General features: G+C 42.6%; 4 protein-coding genes and 2 long non-coding RNA genes across 16 annotated transcripts in view; 4 read left to right on the forward strand and 2 right to left on the reverse strand.

Moving 5' to 3' along the window:
* The first annotated feature begins 54 nt into the window (after positions 1-54).
* Positions 55-7044, forward strand: LOC105281126 (phosphatidylinositol 4,5-bisphosphate 3-kinase catalytic subunit delta isoform). Its single transcript, XM_011342143.3, has 10 exons — positions 55-683; positions 861-1319; positions 1546-1983; positions 2056-2486; positions 2572-2859; positions 2935-3213; positions 3298-3567; positions 3641-3955; positions 4035-4497; positions 4737-7044. Exons 1-10 carry the CDS (start codon positions 519-521, stop codon positions 4866-4868), a joined length of 3240 nt encoding a protein of 1079 aa, XP_011340445.1. The 5' UTR covers positions 55-518; the 3' UTR covers positions 4869-7044.
* On the reverse strand, positions 5362-8166 carry LOC105281127. The gene is made up of 2 exons (XR_894243.3): positions 8036-8166; positions 5362-5571 (listed from the first exon to the last, which is right to left on the reverse strand). It is a non-coding gene; the product is annotated as an uncharacterized LOC105281127 (long non-coding RNA).
* Positions 7184-10926, forward strand: LOC105281128 (protein white). Its single transcript, XM_011342144.3, has 10 exons — positions 7184-7304; positions 7777-8011; positions 8127-8437; positions 8519-8717; positions 8811-8949; positions 9177-9513; positions 9745-9876; positions 9995-10223; positions 10310-10415; positions 10497-10926. The coding sequence occupies exons 1-10, from the start codon at positions 7209-7211 to the stop codon at positions 10768-10770; spliced, it is 2058 nt and encodes a 685-aa protein (XP_011340446.2). The 5' UTR covers positions 7184-7208; the 3' UTR covers positions 10771-10926.
* LOC105281129 lies at positions 8602-14760 on the reverse strand. 2 transcript variants are annotated; one of them, XR_894246.3, is made up of 6 exons: positions 14620-14760; positions 14383-14495; positions 11201-11363; positions 9140-9260; positions 8836-8991; positions 8602-8740 (listed from the first exon to the last, which is right to left on the reverse strand). It is a non-coding gene; the product is annotated as an uncharacterized LOC105281129 (long non-coding RNA). The 2 variants fall into 2 exon arrangements; XR_894244.3 differs by lacking the exon at positions 11201-11363.
* Positions 12871-16300, forward strand: LOC105281130 (protein scarlet). The gene is made up of 12 exons (XM_011342145.3): positions 12871-13009; positions 13083-13222; positions 13305-13475; positions 13711-13949; positions 14022-14220; positions 14297-14328; positions 14402-14507; positions 14694-14921; positions 15178-15313; positions 15382-15487; positions 15782-15882; positions 15961-16300. Exons 1-12 carry the CDS (start codon positions 12895-12897, stop codon positions 16134-16136), a joined length of 1749 nt encoding a protein of 582 aa, XP_011340447.2. The 5' UTR covers positions 12871-12894; the 3' UTR covers positions 16137-16300.
* Positions 16301-16718: 418 nt separating this feature from the next.
* The window catches only part of LOC105281131 (rho GTPase-activating protein 23), a 28222-nt gene continuing 26313 nt past the window's right edge, over positions 16719-18627 (forward strand). For 3 of the 10 annotated variants that reach the window (XM_026969799.1, XM_011342150.3, XM_011342149.3), the window contains exon 1: positions 16723-17250. The gene's annotated coding sequence lies outside the window, so the exon portion shown is untranslated. Of the gene's footprint in view, positions 17251-18627 lie in introns of all 10 variants that reach the window. The other 7 variants (XM_011342151.3, XM_026969801.1, XM_011342152.3 and 4 more) reach the window with 6 other exon arrangements.

The raw sequence follows: 18627 nt of genomic DNA on the forward strand, positions 1-18627 counted from the left end.
ATCAACGCACGAAACATTTCAGCAGGCATCATGCGGACGCACTTGCTGCTGCTGCTGCTTCTGTGGTTGAACGCGAAATAAAAAATGGCGGATCCGTGTATTGTTATTACGTGTAGACGATAGTGGTGATTTGTATCTTGGCAGACGAATGTATGTACGAGACATCGCGATCTCGCTTGAAGAAACGTTTCGGTCGGGCGTCTTGGCCGCGTCGCAAACGCGAGACGGCGCTCGTGATACGAAACTCGGAGGAATCTGGTGGTGTCACAACGGTGTAAATAGCAATATACCTGCCTACCGAATTCTTTTGACGTTACGGTGCTATTGGCTGTCCCTTTCTCGCTGCAAAGATAGGAAAGATGAGTCGCAGATTCATCAGGCGGCACAAACGAGCGAGATATTTTTGATAACGTTCTCGTTACCCTCTGTAATGTAAAGCAGATAACGTGGATGCTCGGCCACCGTGAGTACGTGCGCGTTACTTGTGCCTGACGGAGTACCCGATTTCGTTGTTCATCATGGTGCACGGTAACATACCGAATGCATACAAATACAACTTCTGGGCAGAACGGCCCGGAGACGTACAAGAGCCTACGATAGTGGAGCTCACATGCCTGATGCCAAATGGTGTCGTTATACCATTTGAGATCAACCGCAATATTACTCTAGATCAGATCAAGGAGGTAAACATCTTGCTCATAATGTGTGTGTCTTGTGTACATAACAGTGTAAATGATAAATTTATATTTGCGAGATCAAAGTATGCTCTCTTGACTAATGCATGCAAAATATTTTGGATTAAGTAGATGTAGGATTGATATAATAACGCAAAAATATAAGATATTGGTGCTATTTAACAGGATCTTTGGGATGAGGCTAGTAAATATCCCCTTCACGGTACATTGAAGGATGCGCCGTCGTATGTATTCTCGTGCATCAACTCGAACGCAGAGATAGAAGAACTGCGAGATGAAACGAGACGCCTCTGTGATATAAAACCCTTTTGTTCAGTGTTAAAAGTTATAGAACGCGAAGGTATAAAAAGCGATAGGAACTTAGACTCCCAAATTGGTGTCTTAATCGGCAAGGGATTGCACGAGTTCGCCGCCTTAAAGAATTCCGAGGTCAACGACTTCAGATGGAAAATGCGACTGTTGGGAGATGACGTGGCGCTAACTAGGCAAAAGAATTGCTGGATGGAAAAAGTGCATTATCAATTTCCTTCGAGAATAGCGCCATCACCAATTATACCTAAAAACATTGAGAATCGTTTAAAAGATGGAAATATTGTTCTGGTTACTAAATTCGAAAAATCGGAGGTAAGATACATAAACTTATTTCTACCAAACACAAAACTATTATTAGCGCAAAGTAATTTAATGCTGTTTTTGAAGAAATTGAGTCTTTATTACAAGAAAATAAACACATTAATCTTCATTTTCTAATACTTTCCTCCATTTCTTCAAAAAAAAAGAAATACCGAATTAATTTACACACCTAATAATTCAAGGAATTTCCAAACATCAAATGCTATTATTGTTTCAGACTGCGTTTACTTTTCAAATATCGCATACTACTACACCGCCTGAATTGCTCGAAATAATTTTGAATAAAAGAGCAAACACTCTTAATACTCGAGGCGAACAGCCCAACGACTTTATGCTTAAGATTTGCGGACAAGAAGAGTATCTGATTGGTGATAAAATTCCGTTGGTACAATTCAGCTACATACAAGATTGTCTAGCAAAGGATATCACGCCAACGTTGGTTACGCTCAGCAAACAGAGCGTACCAGTGGACCAAGATAACGCTTACGACAATCCAGATGTGGACACGTTGCAACGTACGAAGCCGTCGTCCTCTACGCTAACGTTACGCAAAAAGGGCAAGCATATTTCCGCGTTGAAGCTCGAGGAATCTTTTGTTTTCACTGTAAATGCAATTTCTCGACTTAATAGCGATGCCGCTCATCGTACTGTAGAGGTATGCTTCAGTTTTTCAGAGATCGGAAGTATCAGGATTGGTCTAACGTATTTTTTTTTTATCTTCATGTAGATCGGTCTGCAAGCTGGCCTCTTTCATGGTGGAAAATCCCTCTGCGAAAGTCAAAAAACCAAAGAAATTATCGTAAGTCCTGATGGTAGTTGCGAGTGGGAAGAGACACTGAAATTCGACATTAAAGTCAGAGATATACCGCGGATGGCACGGCTGTGCTTCGTGTTATACGAAATCAGCAAAACTGCGAAAGGTTTAAAGAGCAGAAAACTGGTTAAGGACTCGAAGCAGGAGTTATTCATAAATCCTTTGTGCTGGGCAAATACGACGATATACGACTTCAAGTCCCAGTTAAAGACAGGTGCAATGACATTGTATACGTGGACGTATGCGGAAGATATGCAAAACGACGATCTACTTCATCCCCTAGGGACGGTAGTGTCCAATCCGCACATAGATAGAGCCGCTGCTCTCATGCTAACATTTCCGAAGTAACTACATTTCCTAAAATTTTTACAATTTGTGATAGAAAAATAAGATTTTCACGTTACACCGTTTTTATTTAATGTTTTACAGTTATGGTAAAGATCAGTGTGTTCTCTATCCTACACCGGAAAAAATGGTTGAGTATGCTCAAACGTTACGGGAACAATGTAACGAACGTTCAATCAAAGAGGAATTAAATCAAGAGTCTGACGTCAGTCAACAGTTGGAGCAATTAAGATTACTAGCTGATAGGGATCCGCTGCATGAATTACACGAACAAGAAAAGAAGACGATGTGGGCGTTGAGGCATCATTGTCTTCGTGAAATTCCAACGCTTTTGGCCAAGCTGTTGCAATGCGTAGAGTGGAACGATCATAAGTAAGTAACCGATCGATCGCTTGCAACGTGATTCAGGATCACTGAATAAATTGAGATTTTTATGAATATTTGTAGAGAAGTCGCGGAAGCCACAGCGCTTATACAGCAATGGCCGAAGTTACCGGTAGAGAAGGCTTTGGAGCTGCTGGACTATGCTTACGCCGATCAAAACATCAGAAATTTCGCGGTTTGGTGTCTAAGAGACGTCACTGACGATGATCTCAGTCTTTACCTGCTACAGTTGGCTCAAGCCTTAAAACATGAGAATTATCTAACCTGTCCTCTGACCGAGTTTTTATTAAATCGAGCACTTCAGAACCAGAGGATAGGGCACTATCTATTCTGGCACCTCAGGTTAGCGGCAGCAGCACTTCTTACTTGGTATTATTCGTTTATTTATTATTTCTTTCAATTCTCAACATTTGAAAATCAAATTAGGTCGGAGATGCAGGTTGGCGCTGTGTCCGTTCGCTTCGGTCTTATACTGGAGGCTTACTGCAGAGGAAGTCAACAACACATGCGATCATTATTCAAGCAGATGAAGTGTCTGGATAAATTGAAGAGCGTCTCGGAACAAATAAAGCAAAGGAAGGATCGTAAGGCGGCCCTTCAGGGCTTTCAGGACTTTATTCAGGAGCCACACTGCCAAGAGGCAATATCTGACGTCCTTAATCCTCTTGATCCGAGTTTCAGGTGGAATCATATCAAGTAAGTTCGTTCATTCGATGAATGGTTCCTTCTTCGTTCGTTTCTCGTACTTTTAATCCTTTTTTTTCGCTAGGATCGAAAAGTGTCGACTGATGGACAGTAAGATGCGGCCACTTTGGCTAGTTTTTGAGAACAATGATCCTTTCGGCGACGATATTTATTTGATACTTAAGCACGGGGATGATTTGAGGCAGGACATGCTGACACTACAGATGCTACGTATCATGGATAAGCTCTGGAAGAAGGAGGGTTTAGACTTACGCATGAATCCGTACGGTTGTATCTCTACGGAGAATAGAGTCGGAATGATAGAGGTAGTGTTAAACGCGGAGACAATCGCAAACATTCAGAAGGAAAAGGGCACGTTCTCCGCCACGGCAGCCTTCAGGTAAACAATGTGCCACGTAATATCGATTTAATTCGTCGTATTTGTTAACAAGATTTCATATCATTTTCTGTGTTTACAGGAGAGGTTCTTTGCTGGCCTGGCTGAAAGATCACAATCACACGGAAGCGGCCTTGAATAAAGCCATTGAGGAATTCACTTTGAGTTGCGCGGGTTATTGTGTCGCAACGTACGTTCTCGGGATAGCCGATAGACACTCTGACAATATAATGGTCAAAAAGACCGGACAATTATTTCATGTCGATTTTGGCCACATCTTGGGCCACTTCAAGGAGAAATTCGGATTCAGACGCGAACGAGTACCTTTCGTATTGACCAATGATTTTGTCCACGTTATAAATAAGGGCCAAACGAAAAAGGGGCAGGCCGCGGAATTTCAGAGATTTCAGAATCACTGCGAACAAGCCTTTCTAATTCTACGCCAGCACGGTGGACTTATACTGTCTCTGTTCGCTATGATGATATCTACTGGACTGCCTGAGCTTTCATCAGAGAAAGATCTGAATTATCTTAGGGATACATTGGTACGTATGCAGTTATTGTTATAAAATCAAGAATCGCAGCAGCGTTTCGCATCGAATATACGTATTATGATACAATGACAATACGAATAATATGAAAATAATTTAGTACAATGTAGTCAATTATTTTGTTACTTTGTAATAATTACATTGCAATACACTATATCAGAAATTAGCACCAAGTCTTGACGCGTTAACGGCTGACACACACTTTAATCTTATACATTTAAATATCTTTACAGGTCCTAGAAATGTCCGAGAGCGAGGCACAAAAGCACTTTAGGAGCAAATTCGACGAGGCCCTTTGCAACTCGTGGAAAACGTCGTTGAATTGGGCGTCGCACAATATGTCCAAGAATAACAAGACTACGTGAACAGTGACAATCGCGCAGCGCGACTCATTTCCGAATTAAGGGACGGAGTGCACTTAAAAATGCAATCATAACGTGGCGTAATCGAATATGCCACGTTACCAATGTTGAAATGTATGCTCCGATGTATTTGACGAGCACGTAGCGACGGGCCGTTTGCCTGTTAATTAGTAGACTATGATACGGTTGTAGGACAGACTAGAAACGAAAGCTGCCACTTTCCCCGTGACATTGTCGTCGCGGTTGGAAATCAGCAACTATAACCAGTATACAATTGAGACTGTTTAAGACGCGATCATGCTGTTGCTAAGTATCAGCGGACATCGCACTCGTACTGTCAAGAGGTGGTCTAGAATCGTCGCTCAAGACTCAAATTTATAGATGTAGGATAGGCTCGTACATTTTTAAAGCTCTATCCTATACGCAACGCAAGCAGTCGGTGCTTATGTTCGGTAGTAGATATTTTAAATGAATGAACGTACGGTACGTACCTATATCATTGGACAAGATTTTTTATTAAGTTTTACTTAGTTGAAACTTAGTTTAAGACGGCACTCGTGCAGAATTGCCTCGATCGATCCTGAATCACGATCGTGAATTTTCGTGAAGCTGTTTCAAGTTTCCATTCATCTCCATCTCGAATAAATCTCGTCAAGTCGAGTGTCATTCTCGAAAGATTTATATATCACCGTATATGTCAAAAAGCCTGTAATAATATGCGTGTGAATGTAAGCAAATATAGGCTTGCAACGAAATACGTCGTAAAAATCTTTACTATTCTCGTTGCTATAAATAAATCGATTTATACTTGTATTTGTATGTAGTAGAGATTTTTTGTTACGTTTGATTCATCAAGTATGATACGGAGGAACATGCCGCGCAACGTTATTTAATTCGAAAAGACTTTGAAACATTCTGACAATTGCTTCGATAATGGATGATATGGTCGATTTCATACCATTAGCAATGACAGTGTGATAACTGAAAGCAATATCTATTTTGCAAAACTACACACAAGAGCAACACCGATAAAACTATCATGATTACATTATCAACTTGGGGCAATTGTGACGGAAATAACGATTATTCTGTTTAATTGCAAACACCACCATGTAAGAACCTGTAAATGAATTGCGTAAGCGTGCACTGCCGATTGAAAACCACTTACGTGGCGTACGTCTACGAAGTTCAATTTTTGTTTTTTAAAAAAAAAGTAATGATACTCCGATATTGGTGACAAGCCAAACTTCCCAAGTTTATTATCACGCGTAGTATCGAGTTTGAAGTACCACGGTTATATATATATTACACTGTACGGTATACATATACTATATATGCGAGAGATATATATTTTGATAAATATACCGCAATCCACACATGTTAGCAATAGTTAAATCAGTAGATCCATTCATACTTCAGCGCTGTTCAACACACGATAAGACCGCTACGCTTTTCTGAAACGGCTCTAAAATGCACGACCATAACGCGCGTACGCTCCTCACAATGTAAGATAAGATAATGATCTCTAATACACTAGACAAAAAAAATAAATAATATTTCAGACTGCGTCGTTGTCGCATATTCATATCATCATCCTCTAGCCTAGTACGTCATATCGAAATTGTTCGATGAACGCAAGGACACTTACACGCATAAAGTTATATATATAATACACCGTGTATGTACACCGTGAAATCTCCTGGCGACTTTTTATTTCACTCGTATTAGGTGTTAATCGTGCGAATAGATTTGCGAGACCCCAGACCAGAGCATAGATAGGGCTGCAACGTGCTGCAGCAGGGACCGACGGATGGAGAGGGGCATTCGTCCGACCGATCCACACACCTGTATATCATGCACACACGTACTGTTTCGCACTGTATAACATAGACGTTTCCCTCATCTGTTCTCTCGCGTCGTGTGCAGGTGTACACACGCGATACCGCAATCTCGAGGAAAAGGAACCGAGTTGTTCCCTCGGAGTGCTTAGTGATAGATCGTTTCAGGCAATAATCGCGCCGTTTTCGTACCGCCACTTTCCTCCCGTGATTGAATAACTCTTTTCTTTCTTTTCTCTTTTTTTTTCGTAACTAAATACTAAAATATGTAATTTTATACAACGTACATATACGTCTGTATCAGTTATTATCTGTTGTAAATAAAGTCGATTTTGAAACCTGTACTTCTAATTGCATTTGCTTCAGAGAATTACTGGTGCTACTAGCTCGTCACGAACACGGAAAGATGTTCTACTCGTAATTAGATTAGAGATACGAACTATCACTTTAATCAGTGCACTTGTTGGTCCATTTAAGAGTCTGCAAAGTTGCATCAGATAAGAAAATGACTGCTACGGAGGAAACGGAACCGTTGATATCTGTAACGTCAACATCCTCAGCCAGTAAAACCCAAAGGGCCACTTATCACACGGTTTCTTTCGTAAGTATCAACGAGCTACGTATTTCAATCTTTATGAGTTTTATTTTCCCAGTATGAGGATATCGAGTGACAACGTGCGTTAATGAAACAGTGTTGTATCAGTGATATGTTGAATCGAAAGGAGTTTTAATTATTGTTCACATTTTCTTTGCACACGCGAGTTTATTTTATCTTTTTATTCTCACATGTATATTGCGTCATGTAATATTTTTGAAACTCGATATCGACGACTAACACACTTATGGCTTCACTGGTTTCTACCCTGCTTCTAGTTTAGACATGATCAATAATTTATAGTATGACTATTACTATTACGATTGTCCCAAAATCAAATGTTTTTATTATAAATTATTTGCTTTACTTATAATCGGTTTCCTTCCGACAAATATATGTTCGGATAGACACAATTTTCAAATTAATGATTTAATGTAGCGGACTGTCAATGAATTAATTACATTCATAAACATTATAGGAAAAAGAAGAAAGAAATATATTGTATAATGGAAGCCCGGAGACCTCGTTTAATTTGAAATCGATTTCGAGCCGGTTAACAGGCCTAAATTTCAGTAATGAAATTAATAACAACAGAATTATGTACGCATGGAGTGACGTGAACGTGTACCACAACACAAAAACCGACAGAATTTGGGATCGGCTAATGTTCAGGACCAGAAAATCTGTCGCACAGAAACACATATTGAAAGATGGTAAAAAAAGAAAGAGTTATTTACCTTTTTCTAGTTTTATGATGATTTTGCGAAATCCTTGTTTAAATAGAGCAGTTTCACTTTTATTTCGCAATAAAATCAGGTAATATTTTAGTGTGCGGAGTAGCTTATCCTGGCGAATTGCTCGTAATCATGGGAGCGTCAGGTGCGGGTAAGACGACCTTGCTGAACACATTAACGTTTCGTTTGACACGCGGGGTACTCATGTCCGGTCTGATGGCCGCCAACGGCCAGAGGATATCACCAGGTGTTCTCACTTCGAGGATGGCCTATGTGCAGCAGGATGATCTGTTCGTTGGCACGCTCACCGTGATGGAGCACTTGATGTTCCAAGCAATGGTACGGATGGATCGGCAGATACCTCGCGAGCAGAGGATCAAGCGGGTCAACGAGGTCGTTGACGAGGTAAGCTGTGCCGTTATATTGAATATCGTACTGTAAAGACTTTTTTCATCGATCTGATTTTTTTATCTCTTCTGTAAGTAGCTTGCCCTCTCGAAATGTCGGAACACCGTGATTGGTGTACCCGGCAGGGTGAAGGGTCTCTCAGGAGGCGAAATGAAGAGACTATCCCTCGCGTCCGAGATACTGACCGATCCTCCACTGATGTTTTGCGATGAGCCGACGTCGGGCTTGGATTCCTTCATGGCTCACCAGGTTGTTTCCATTTTGAAAACACTGGCGGGTAAGCAAATCAGTAAAAAAGTTCTGCAAATAAAATTATTCTTATGCCATGGCCAAAAAGAGTCAATAATTAAGGGACAATTCTGAATTCTAGCACGTGGTAAAACGGTCGTTGCTACCTTACATCAACCCTCGTCGGAGCTGTTCGCTTTGTTCGACAAGATTCTGCTGATGGCTGAGGGAAGGATCGCCTTTATGGGATCAACGGAACAAGCTTGTTCTTTCTTTAAGACGTAAGTTTAGTCGTTAAAGTTCTTCGCTTGCTTTTAGATCTTCTGGAAATCACATTTAAACTTATAATATAATTACGTATTTATGAAAAACGCGTAATAAGTTTATAAGCTCTTGCAAACGTTATAGTTTTTACAAACTTAAAATTAAAAACAGTTTGAAATGTTTCAAGTATAGATTGATAAGTGCAACCTTAATAATGTTTACGACGACAATTTATCCCTTTCAGACTTGGTGCCGCCTGTCCTACCAATTACAACCCTGCGGATTACTTCGTACAAATGTTGGCTGTAGTACCAGGACGAGAGTTAGCCTGCAAACAAGCGATCAATACGACATGCGATACCTTTCAGAGAAGCGAATACGGCATGAGGATCGCCTTGGAAGCTGAGACCGTCCATGGCGAGTTCGAGGACTCTCTCAAACGGTTAAAGCACTCTGAGAATCCCTGTCGATCACCTTACAAAGCAAATTGGTACGAGCAATTCCGCGCTGTCCTCTGGCGATCTTGGCTGTCGGTGATCAAGGAACCGATTCTTATTAAAGTTCGGCTGCTACAAACTATCGTACGTTTCCCGCCAATAACAAATATAAATGTTTATGGCATAACTACCAATTTAATTATTTAAAGAAAAAAGGACGAAAAAGATCTTTTCTTTATTTTTGCTCTAAAAGTTGAATAAAACTTTTTAAAATTATTTTCACGAAGTATAAAAATAAGAACAAATCTTGATGATGCATGGCTTAGCCGCGTTTAATAATCATTACGCGAGAAAAGCAGGATTTTTTGATTGTAGATGGTCTCGCTGTTGATCGGCGTCATTTACTTTGGTCAGCAAATGGATCAGGACGGCGTGATGAACATCAATGGCGCTCTGTTCATCTTCCTTACCAATATGACTTTCCAGAACGTCTTTGCCGTGATTAATGTGAGACTTTGAGACGTAATACATAGTAAATTATGAATCGATCGAGCTCTATTTAAAATCCAAGTTTTAAAAAATGTCTGCGCCAATATCTATCCGATTCCATAAAACATCTCTACAGGTATTCTGCGCTGAGTTGCCGATATTTCTTCGCGAGCACAGAAACGGAATGTATCGCACCGACGTTTACTTCATCTGCAAAACGTTAGCGGAAGCACCGATATTCCTGGCGGTTCCACTGATTTTCACCGTCGTCGTTTATCCTATGATCGGTCTGTATCCCGATGTGAAGCATTTCTTCGTCGCGTGTGCTATAGCAGTTCTCGTCGCCAACGTCGCGACTTCATTTGGTAATCGAGACGCAACTTACGAAACGCTTGCGTAATAGAAAATACTTTTTCGAGATAGGCACTTGCTGAATTCTGTCTCTCCTCAGGTTACTTAATATCGTGCATCAGCAATGGAATATCTATGGCTCTTTCCGTCGGTCCTCCGGTGATAATACCATTCCTGCTCTTCGGTGGCTTCTTCCTAAATACGGCGTGAGTATCTCGAATTGTTTTCGTATGAGAATGCTCAAGGTATCGATTGAAGTACTTGACCTTTTGCTTTGTGCTCGACAGGTCCGTACCGTTTTACTTCGAGTGGCTTTCGTATCTCTCCTGGTTTCGTTACGGCAACGAGGCACTTCTGATCAATCAGTGGTCAGACGTGGACTTCATAGCATGTACCAGAAATAACGTGACGTGTCCGAAATCGGGGCACATGATTCTCGAAACTTACAATTTCAGAGAGGATGGCTTTTGGATGGACATCGTCTGCTTGTTCGCGCTTATTGTGGCATTCCGCTTTCTAGCATTCCTCGCGCTACTGTCGAAAACTTATCGTTCGAAGTAGCTTTGCGATTGTCGTTCATCGTGTCACAAATAAAGACTAGATTTGTAAGAAGTTAAAACATCCGTAGGAAATAAAAGATCTGCTTTTTTATAAATATAATCTTGTACATATATATACATTGTATCTCTGTATCTCTGAATAAAAAAAGTTCGAAACGGACAAACATTAGTTCAGACCGATAAGTGGGTCGTAAAGCTGGATTTACGAGCAAGAATCATCGAGTATGATTCATAAATCTTTTTGAGGACATCGATACTGACGCACGCTCACCGCAAAAAGACGATGTAATAGGAACTTGAAAAAGTATGCCTCGAACAAACAACAACGTACGCGGTGCAACTACCACCTACATGCCGGTGTTTCCTGTATCGGGGTTGACCGCTCTTTCGTTTGCATCTAGATATCATTACAAACCGGTTGCTATACATACCGTGTGACCGCATATGCGATATAAGAAACAATCTTGGGAGACCTTCGAGCGCGCCAGAGGAACGCGTTCGTTCCGATCGTACAGATCTCCAGCCGGAGAGCAGCGGGAAATTAACGCTCGCGTCTTGGAAAAAATTGCTCGCGTCCAACAGGTTGTCATTCAGCTGCAAAATGAACAACGAAATATAAGGGGCGAGAAAAAGAAGGTCCCGTTATTGTCGCCATTGTCGTCTGCTGGTTGTCGATCGTTAAAAGCAGCACGCGATGATTCCAATAGTGGAATAAGATCAGCTGGGACTTGTCTGTCTCGTCTGGGGAAGGTGTATGGTTTCGGTTCTCGATTACCATGCGGGGTACGAGCGTTTACTATGACGGGGAAGTAATTTTTCGGGAGCAAGAGAAAGTCTTGAGTGTTCACCAGCTTCTCTGCACCCGCTTCTCGACATTCGCGAATAGGCTATCGATTTGTGAGCGGTGCCGGTGTCGAATTACCGCATTGCTCGGTCGCGGATACTGCTTGCCTTAATCCCGACATCGTGGATTAAATCCAATGCTTTCTCCGAGATGATCAAAATGACTCTGAAAATTAGTGATAATTCAATAAAAATAAATTAATTGATGAAAGATTGCTGACATTGGATATTTGGCTGTGAAGACAAAGACGGAAAGCGAAGAAGGGAAGCAAGCGAGTAAAGTACATCAGGTGCATGCATCGAGCAGTGGTAGCGTTCACGCTGATGAGAAGCGAGCAAGAGCGACGCCCGCAAGAGTCGTGCTTTTAGTGCCAATCTCCGTCAATCTGTCACACCTCGTCGTCAATTTCTCGTCCTTCGTATTATAGACACGTAAAACTTTATAGTGCGAGACAGTGCATCGTTCGTCTATTCCGTTCAAGTTTTCCTATCGGTTGTTTAGAATAATCTGTGCAGTCACTTTGTATCGTGACGATATCGAAAAAATAATAGAGGAAAGAGAAGGAAGAGATGTGTTAATTGATGTTATACATCCAACGAATATTTTAATAATGATCTCAATGTATTTCTTGAAGATTAAATTTGTAAATTTTAAAAGTTACTTAAATTTATTAATACCGTTTTTCTTTTCTCAATGTTGTTGAGTATTTCCAGTAATGTGAAAGCGTAAACAGTGAAAAACATTATTTATTGCTACTAAAACACATGGAAAAATAAGAGATCTATATATTTGTAGTAATTCTAGTGCTGTCAGAATAGCAAAAAAGAAATACGTTTACAAATTTAATTGCGAGATCACATATAACATGCAATCGCATTTAAATATCGCTTCTGTCATGAAATAAGAACACTTCGGAAAGTTCTTTCTCAAGAAAGTAATAAATATTACTATTCACATTTTGGGGTTTTTTTATATATATTAGAGCGAAACGTCGTCAAGTGGAACATTAAATTAGAGCCAGTGCGTCACGATGCTTTCTTGGCAAGACTTGTCGGTTTACGCGATGGACCGGAACCGGTGCACCATACGCAAGCAGCTCATCAATAATGGTATTTAATACATGTTACCTCGGATGTAACAGTCGATGACGAGAATATGATGACACGGTGACATTTACGTTCGATTATCGCTTTTTTAGTCCGAGGCGTGGTACGGCCCGGCGAACTTACTGCGATTTTAGGAGGCAGGTAAATCGTATACAGTCAACTATACAATGTTTGCATGCAGTTCATAATCAGACTTATTTCTTTTCTTCTTCATGTCCACATCGTCCACACGCGACGCAGTGGTGCTGGAAAGAGCTCGCTAATGACAGCACTGGCGTTCCACACGGGATGTAAGTAGGATTCTCGTAATTAGATCTTGAAAAAAGGAAAGATATAAACCTTGTTTCCCGGTTGAATTGGCAGCCGGCGTCGTGGTGCACGGTGATGTTCGCGTGAATGGCGTGCAAACTACCTCCTCGTACATGAGACGTCACAGCGGCTTCATGCACCAGGAGGACATGTTTATAGAGACGATGACGGTGAACGAGCATATCTGGTTTATGGTAAAGCGCAATTTCTTCCCATCTCAAGCATGTACGGTCAGCGTCGTGCTTGCGCATGATACCTTCGACAATTTTTCTCCAGGCCAGAATGAAATTGGACAGAAGAATCCGCACTTCGGACGTTCGACTGAAGATCGATCGTTTGCTGAAAGACGTCGGTCTAATCGATAGATGCAACACTCGCATCGGCGGCGGTGACGACGGCAAGGTTTTATCGGGTGGAGAAAAGAAGAGACTAGCCTTCGCCACCGAAGTGCGTATCTGCATAATTAATCTGCTTTGAACGCACTTGGCTTGGCTCTCATTTTTCCTTTCTTTTTTACATTTTATCTATTCTTATTATAAATCTTATACGTCACGTTATTTTATAATATCCCTTGACTGTATTCTCTTGTGCTTTTAAGAGAATATTATATTTTGCTCTGGGAACAAGATAAAATTAGACCTCGCGTCTAATCGATTTTCTAATTCTCCAATTTTTCCTTCAGCTCCTGACAGATCCTGAAATACTGTTCCTAGACGAACCGACCACCGGACAGGACGCGCATTCAGCCGGTGTCCTCGTGTCGCACATGACTTCTTTTGCGTCGAGGGGTCGTACGATTTTGTGCACTATACACCAACCGAGTTCTACCATCTTCGATAGTTTCCATCGTATAATTCTTCTAGCCAGTGGCAGAGTGGCGTTTGCCGGCACCAGCGCGCAAGCGATACAATTTTTCTCCAGGTGCATTTCATTAATGCGTAAGGTGATTAAAATGGAACGCTATCACAAATTATAAGCTTATTAAATTTACAGCCAGGGTTACGAGTGTCCATACAATTATAATCCGGCTGATTTCCTGGTCGCGACTATCGCGATCGCACCTAACGACGCGAGTGGCAGCGGAAGAGTCGCGCAGAGGATATGCGATGCATTTCTCACGAGCGAAGCGTGCAACGAGATCGACATTATGTTGCAGCAGGAACTTAACATCGCTCGTTCGCAATCCGTAAATGTAAGCAGGCTCATTGTAAAAACGGTTTTATAATTAAAATGGTTTCGCTACACAGACATTTATCACTGTGTTTCAGTCCAAGAAAAATATTAGCGCATCGCGCGCCTTGTAAGTATTTTCTTTCAGCGAAGATAAATAAAGAAAGAAAAACGAATGACTTACGCTCTGACTTTTAATTCAGCAAAGAACCAAGTTGCTGGTTGCGTCTATACTGGCTACTTCATCGCGGTGTTTTGCAGGTTCTGCGGGACCCTTCAGTGCAGATGATCAGGATACTGCAGAAAATGGTGAATAATAGAAAAGTGATATATCTATTAAGGTAACATAAACGATACTAATTCAATGCGAAGAATCGCTCAGCGGAAAGCAGAAAATTGATTAGTCTGATTATTTAAGTACCAGCAAATCCGTAGCGTGTTTGCGACTTTACGATCCCAGACTTTTATGGAGACTAACGATGTGTCACGTTGCAGAGCGTTGCAACAGCCGCCGGGCTGTGTTTTCTAGGCGCTGTCGACTTTGATCAACTGCGTATTCAAGCGACGGAGGGTGCCATTTATCTCCTGGTGTGCGAAAACACATTCTTTCCCATGTATGCGACCTTAGCGTTGATCCCGCAGGAATTGCCGCTTCTTCTTCGAGAGTACAGAGCGGGCATGTATTCCGTCCATCTTTATTACACAGCGCGAATGATATCGCTGGTAACTTCAGTTTTTCTCTCGTTGTAGATGTGTATATACATAATAATATCCATAAAAAATCGTCCCAGCAAACACAAAGTAACAGATAATATACATGTTAGTTATAATTTCCCACTCAACAATGTAATTGTTACATAACACGTATGTTATGTTGTATTTATATTAATGAGTGGAAAATTATAACTAACATGTTATTACCTGTTACTTTGTGTTTGCTGGGGTGTATCCCTCTCACTCCGTGAGAAATGTTTTCCAGATACCGGGTTTATTGGTGGAACCGGTGCTGTTCACCGTGATAATGTATTGGCTAGCGGGCTTGCGTCCCACAATGGACGCTCTCGGTTTGACCATATTGGTGATCATATTCACGATGAATGTATCTACCGCTTGCGGTAAGTCTTATCGCGAGTAGGATTATAACTATCGATTATAATCCATTTATTTGCCTGCGTCCTCTCAGGGTGCTTCTTCTCAGCGATTTTTGAGAACGTGCCACTGGCAATGGCATACTTGGTACCATTTGACAACATTCTCATGATAACTATGGGGCCTTTCATTAAACTGAGGTATTTATAATCATCATGGTAATTCTCTTCTGGATAAATATTGTTACTTCATTGATATAGAATGAGGCCGATCATTAATTAAACATGCTATTCTATTTTTTTATACAACATCCGTTGTATAAAAAACTGTCGCCTCTTTATATCTTAGCTTCTTTATCAATTTTTAAAATTAATATATTTTTTATATGCTTATAAAAAGTTGAAAAAATTTCTCCAAGAGGAATCTTCCTGCTCGATTTTGCATCATAGAGCCCTATTAGCATCCCTTATTAATACTCAATCGATTGCTCGCAGCTCACTGCCTATATACGTTCAATGGATAAGATATTGCTCCTGGCTGCTACACTCGACGGAGGCTCTCACCATTATCCAGTGGAGAGGCGTGCACAATATATGTGAGTTATATCAGTCTGCGAGCGCCGTCTCGCATATTTTTCCGCGAGATGCATAACGGATCTGTTTCGTGTAAACAGCCTGCGAAACGACCGAGTCGGAGCTGCCCTGTTTCACCGAGGGCACCGAGGTGTTGAATCGCTACGACTTCGACGAGAGCAATTTTTGGCCGGATATCGTTCTCATGGTTATCATTTACGTCGTCTTCCACTTACTGGCGTACGTCTCTCTGTGGAAGCGATGCAGATCGAACTAAATCGGCCTTAACTACGAGGCAGCGTTACATAATTAATAATACGACGCACATTTCTGCGAGGGAACACCGTCGGTGCATCATCCTGACTCTTTTAATGACGTGTACAATCATTTTAACTGCTGTTTTTATCAAGCCATTAAAGCAACTCTGAAATTCGCAAAAAAGAAAAGCAGATAATTATTTACCGAATCTAACAGTCATACATAAATGTATCGAGCCAACTATCCTCTAGGGGGAAATGAAATACAAGTGACTCAGACAGTACCGGGCAATGTCCTTTGGAGTCTTATGCGTCATTTCTTTAATTATCAGGTCCATCGGTTGATTTACGGGGCGTTCGATGTTCAAGTCGGTCTTATTATCAGACGGCGTGTTATCGGCGCGACATGCTCTAAATCCTCGGGCATTCTCAATTTCTCAGGCACGGTACTGCTCAAGTCAGTGTGCTCCGAGCTTCGAGGCATCGCTAGCAGGTAGCGCCACGACGAACGCTCGCGCGGTCAGGTTGCCTCCGTCTGGTTGGTGGGAAGCGGATATCGCGAGCCTATCTGGACGGCTGGCGAGAGCGGCCTCTCGGTTACGGAGCAGAGCAAGTCTGGCCATGTTACCAACACGTTGTTGCCATTCCAAGCGCGCCGGATAGCGTGCATTCTTCCCAGTGTCCGCGTACCCGACGAACGTAGCCGCGGATCGCGGATCGATAGTGCGCGACTGACCGGGCTGTCGAGTCTTGTGCGTCATGTGCGTGTGTCCAGTGTCGCGAGGTTGAGCCGTGTGTACGTATCCAGCAGGCACGGACGTCGTGAAGTAAGAGAGACAGACTGCGAGAGAGAGAGAGAGAGAGAGAAAAGGAGAGCAGGCAGCACGCAACGGCGGACAACGGCGCTAGAATGCATCCCGGAGCGGCGGCCGCGGCTCGGCGCCGTTGCGATCGTCATCGTCGTCATCGAGTGATCGTTCACGGGGTTCGCAGGAGCGAGGCCACGTCGGCTTCTCGGCGCAACTCCGTCGGACGCGGATGAGAAGAGGCTCGTCGCGTCTTCGTGGGCCAGCGGAGGCGCTGCGAACGGCTGCGAACAGTGCGCGATATCCCCAGTGCGAGGTACACGACAAGGTATACACGAGAGAGCGACTCGCTGGAGGCATAACCCGACCCCAGGAACACGATTCCACGACTCGGTCTCTCCTCCGATCTGCTCCGATTCGCCGACACCGTCTTCCGTTCCCCTTTCGCACTCGGCACTCTCCGTCACCTCCTCTCCTCGTACGCGATCATTCGCGTACTTACGGCATCCACCGCTGCATCGTGTGCACACCGTTATCGCACACCGACGCGCGTAAAACCCCCTCGTTCACGCTCGCACGAACATGAACGCACATACGGCACATACGGATGTGGCACGTCCACGATTCCGCTCCGAGGGGGCTCCCTCGCCGCGTATTCGGGAAACGCGCCGCCGTGCAGCCTTGCAGCGCACCGATGCCGCTCTCCTTGCGCTCCCATTAAGTTACATCCCGATGCATCCCGCTGGGCGCCGACGTTTCCCCCTCGCGCCCCTTGTGTAAGAACGCAAACGAGCGGAGAAGCTGTACGCGGAATTTTGTCGGTCACTTCAGTGAGAAGCGCGGCTCCTTCTGTCCTCTTTCACGTAGCTTTCCAAGTGAAACACGTACATTTGTCGGCCTGTAAAAAAGAAAAAGCTAGGTCTGATATTCTTCGAAAAATTTATGCAACCGAGCTTCCAGAGGCATTGTCGAGTAAAATTCTTCTCCAGCTCGTTTATGCGTCTGTATGATGTAGGTAGTTATTGTAACTACAAAGAGATTTTATGATTACTCAGATTCATGAAGGAAGATCACAGAAAGAACTATGTGTACACGTGTGTGTCACATCGTTAAACAGGCGTATTCATTCCCTGATCAAAGTCGCTCGGGTACGCAACAACGCAAAGCGCATCTCGTGTGATCCAATTTTCGGAAAGGCGATGTGCGCGCGCGCGCCGATAACTGTTTATCTCAAGCAGTCCATAATGATGGATATCGCCTCGCAATAATAAACGAGCAGCCAAGATCGCATCGTATACATGTACATATGTATGTGTGATGTGTATCTATATATACGTACGTAGAATGCAACGAAGGCACGTGCGTGGCGGCGATTATTACAGCGTTGTTACAAGCTCTCGATCTCACAAAACGACAATATGCTTTCGAGTTTCAGAGCGTGTTCCAAACAACAAACAGGCCCAAACTCCGTATTTTATCGTGACGTATATCTCGATATACGAAACGACATGAAATGACGTATGCATTTTTCAGATATTTGTCCTCAGGTTGCGCTTGAGAACGACTATCTCGTGAAATGCAAGCATTTCGAGTTTCACTTCGAGAAAGCGTCATTGTGAGATTCTCATTTTTATGATCAATTTTGCTTATTATGTTTAACGTCCGGTTCCCGGCGGATCGGGTAATACATTCGTATCGGTTGAAA

Source organism: Ooceraea biroi, chromosome 5 (genome assembly GCF_003672135.1).
Source record: "Ooceraea biroi isolate clonal line C1 chromosome 5, Obir_v5.4, whole genome shotgun sequence".
NCBI lineage: Eukaryota > Metazoa > Arthropoda > Insecta > Hymenoptera > Formicidae > Ooceraea > Ooceraea biroi.

Bases quoted from the DNA above. Each gene is read 5' to 3' on its own strand.
- LOC105281128 (XM_011342144.3), top strand. From the start codon at position 7,209: ATGACTGCTACGGAGGAAACGGAACCGTTGATATCTGTAACGTCAACA. The intron at 8,718-8,810 runs GTAAGCAAATCA...TCTGAATTCTAG, and splicing joins CATTTTGAAAACACTGGCGG to CACGTGGTAAAACGGTCGTT. The intron at 10,416-10,496 runs GTGAGTATCTCG...TGTGCTCGACAG, and splicing joins GGCTTCTTCCTAAATACGGC to GTCCGTACCGTTTTACTTCG.
- LOC105281126 (XM_011342143.3), top strand. From the start codon at position 519: ATGGTGCACGGTAACATACCGAATGCATACAAATACAACTTCTGGGCA. The intron at 3,214-3,297 runs GTTAGCGGCAGC...AAATCAAATTAG, and splicing joins TATCTATTCTGGCACCTCAG to GTCGGAGATGCAGGTTGGCG. The intron at 3,568-3,640 runs GTAAGTTCGTTC...TTTTTTCGCTAG, and splicing joins TTCAGGTGGAATCATATCAA to GATCGAAAAGTGTCGACTGA.
- LOC105281130 (XM_011342145.3), top strand. From the start codon at position 12,895: ATGCAGTTCATAATCAGACTTATTTCTTTTCTTCTTCATGTCCACATC. The intron at 15,314-15,381 runs GTAAGTCTTATC...GCGTCCTCTCAG, and splicing joins GAATGTATCTACCGCTTGCG to GGTGCTTCTTCTCAGCGATT. The intron at 15,488-15,781 runs GTATTTATAATC...GATTGCTCGCAG, and splicing joins GGGCCTTTCATTAAACTGAG to CTCACTGCCTATATACGTTC.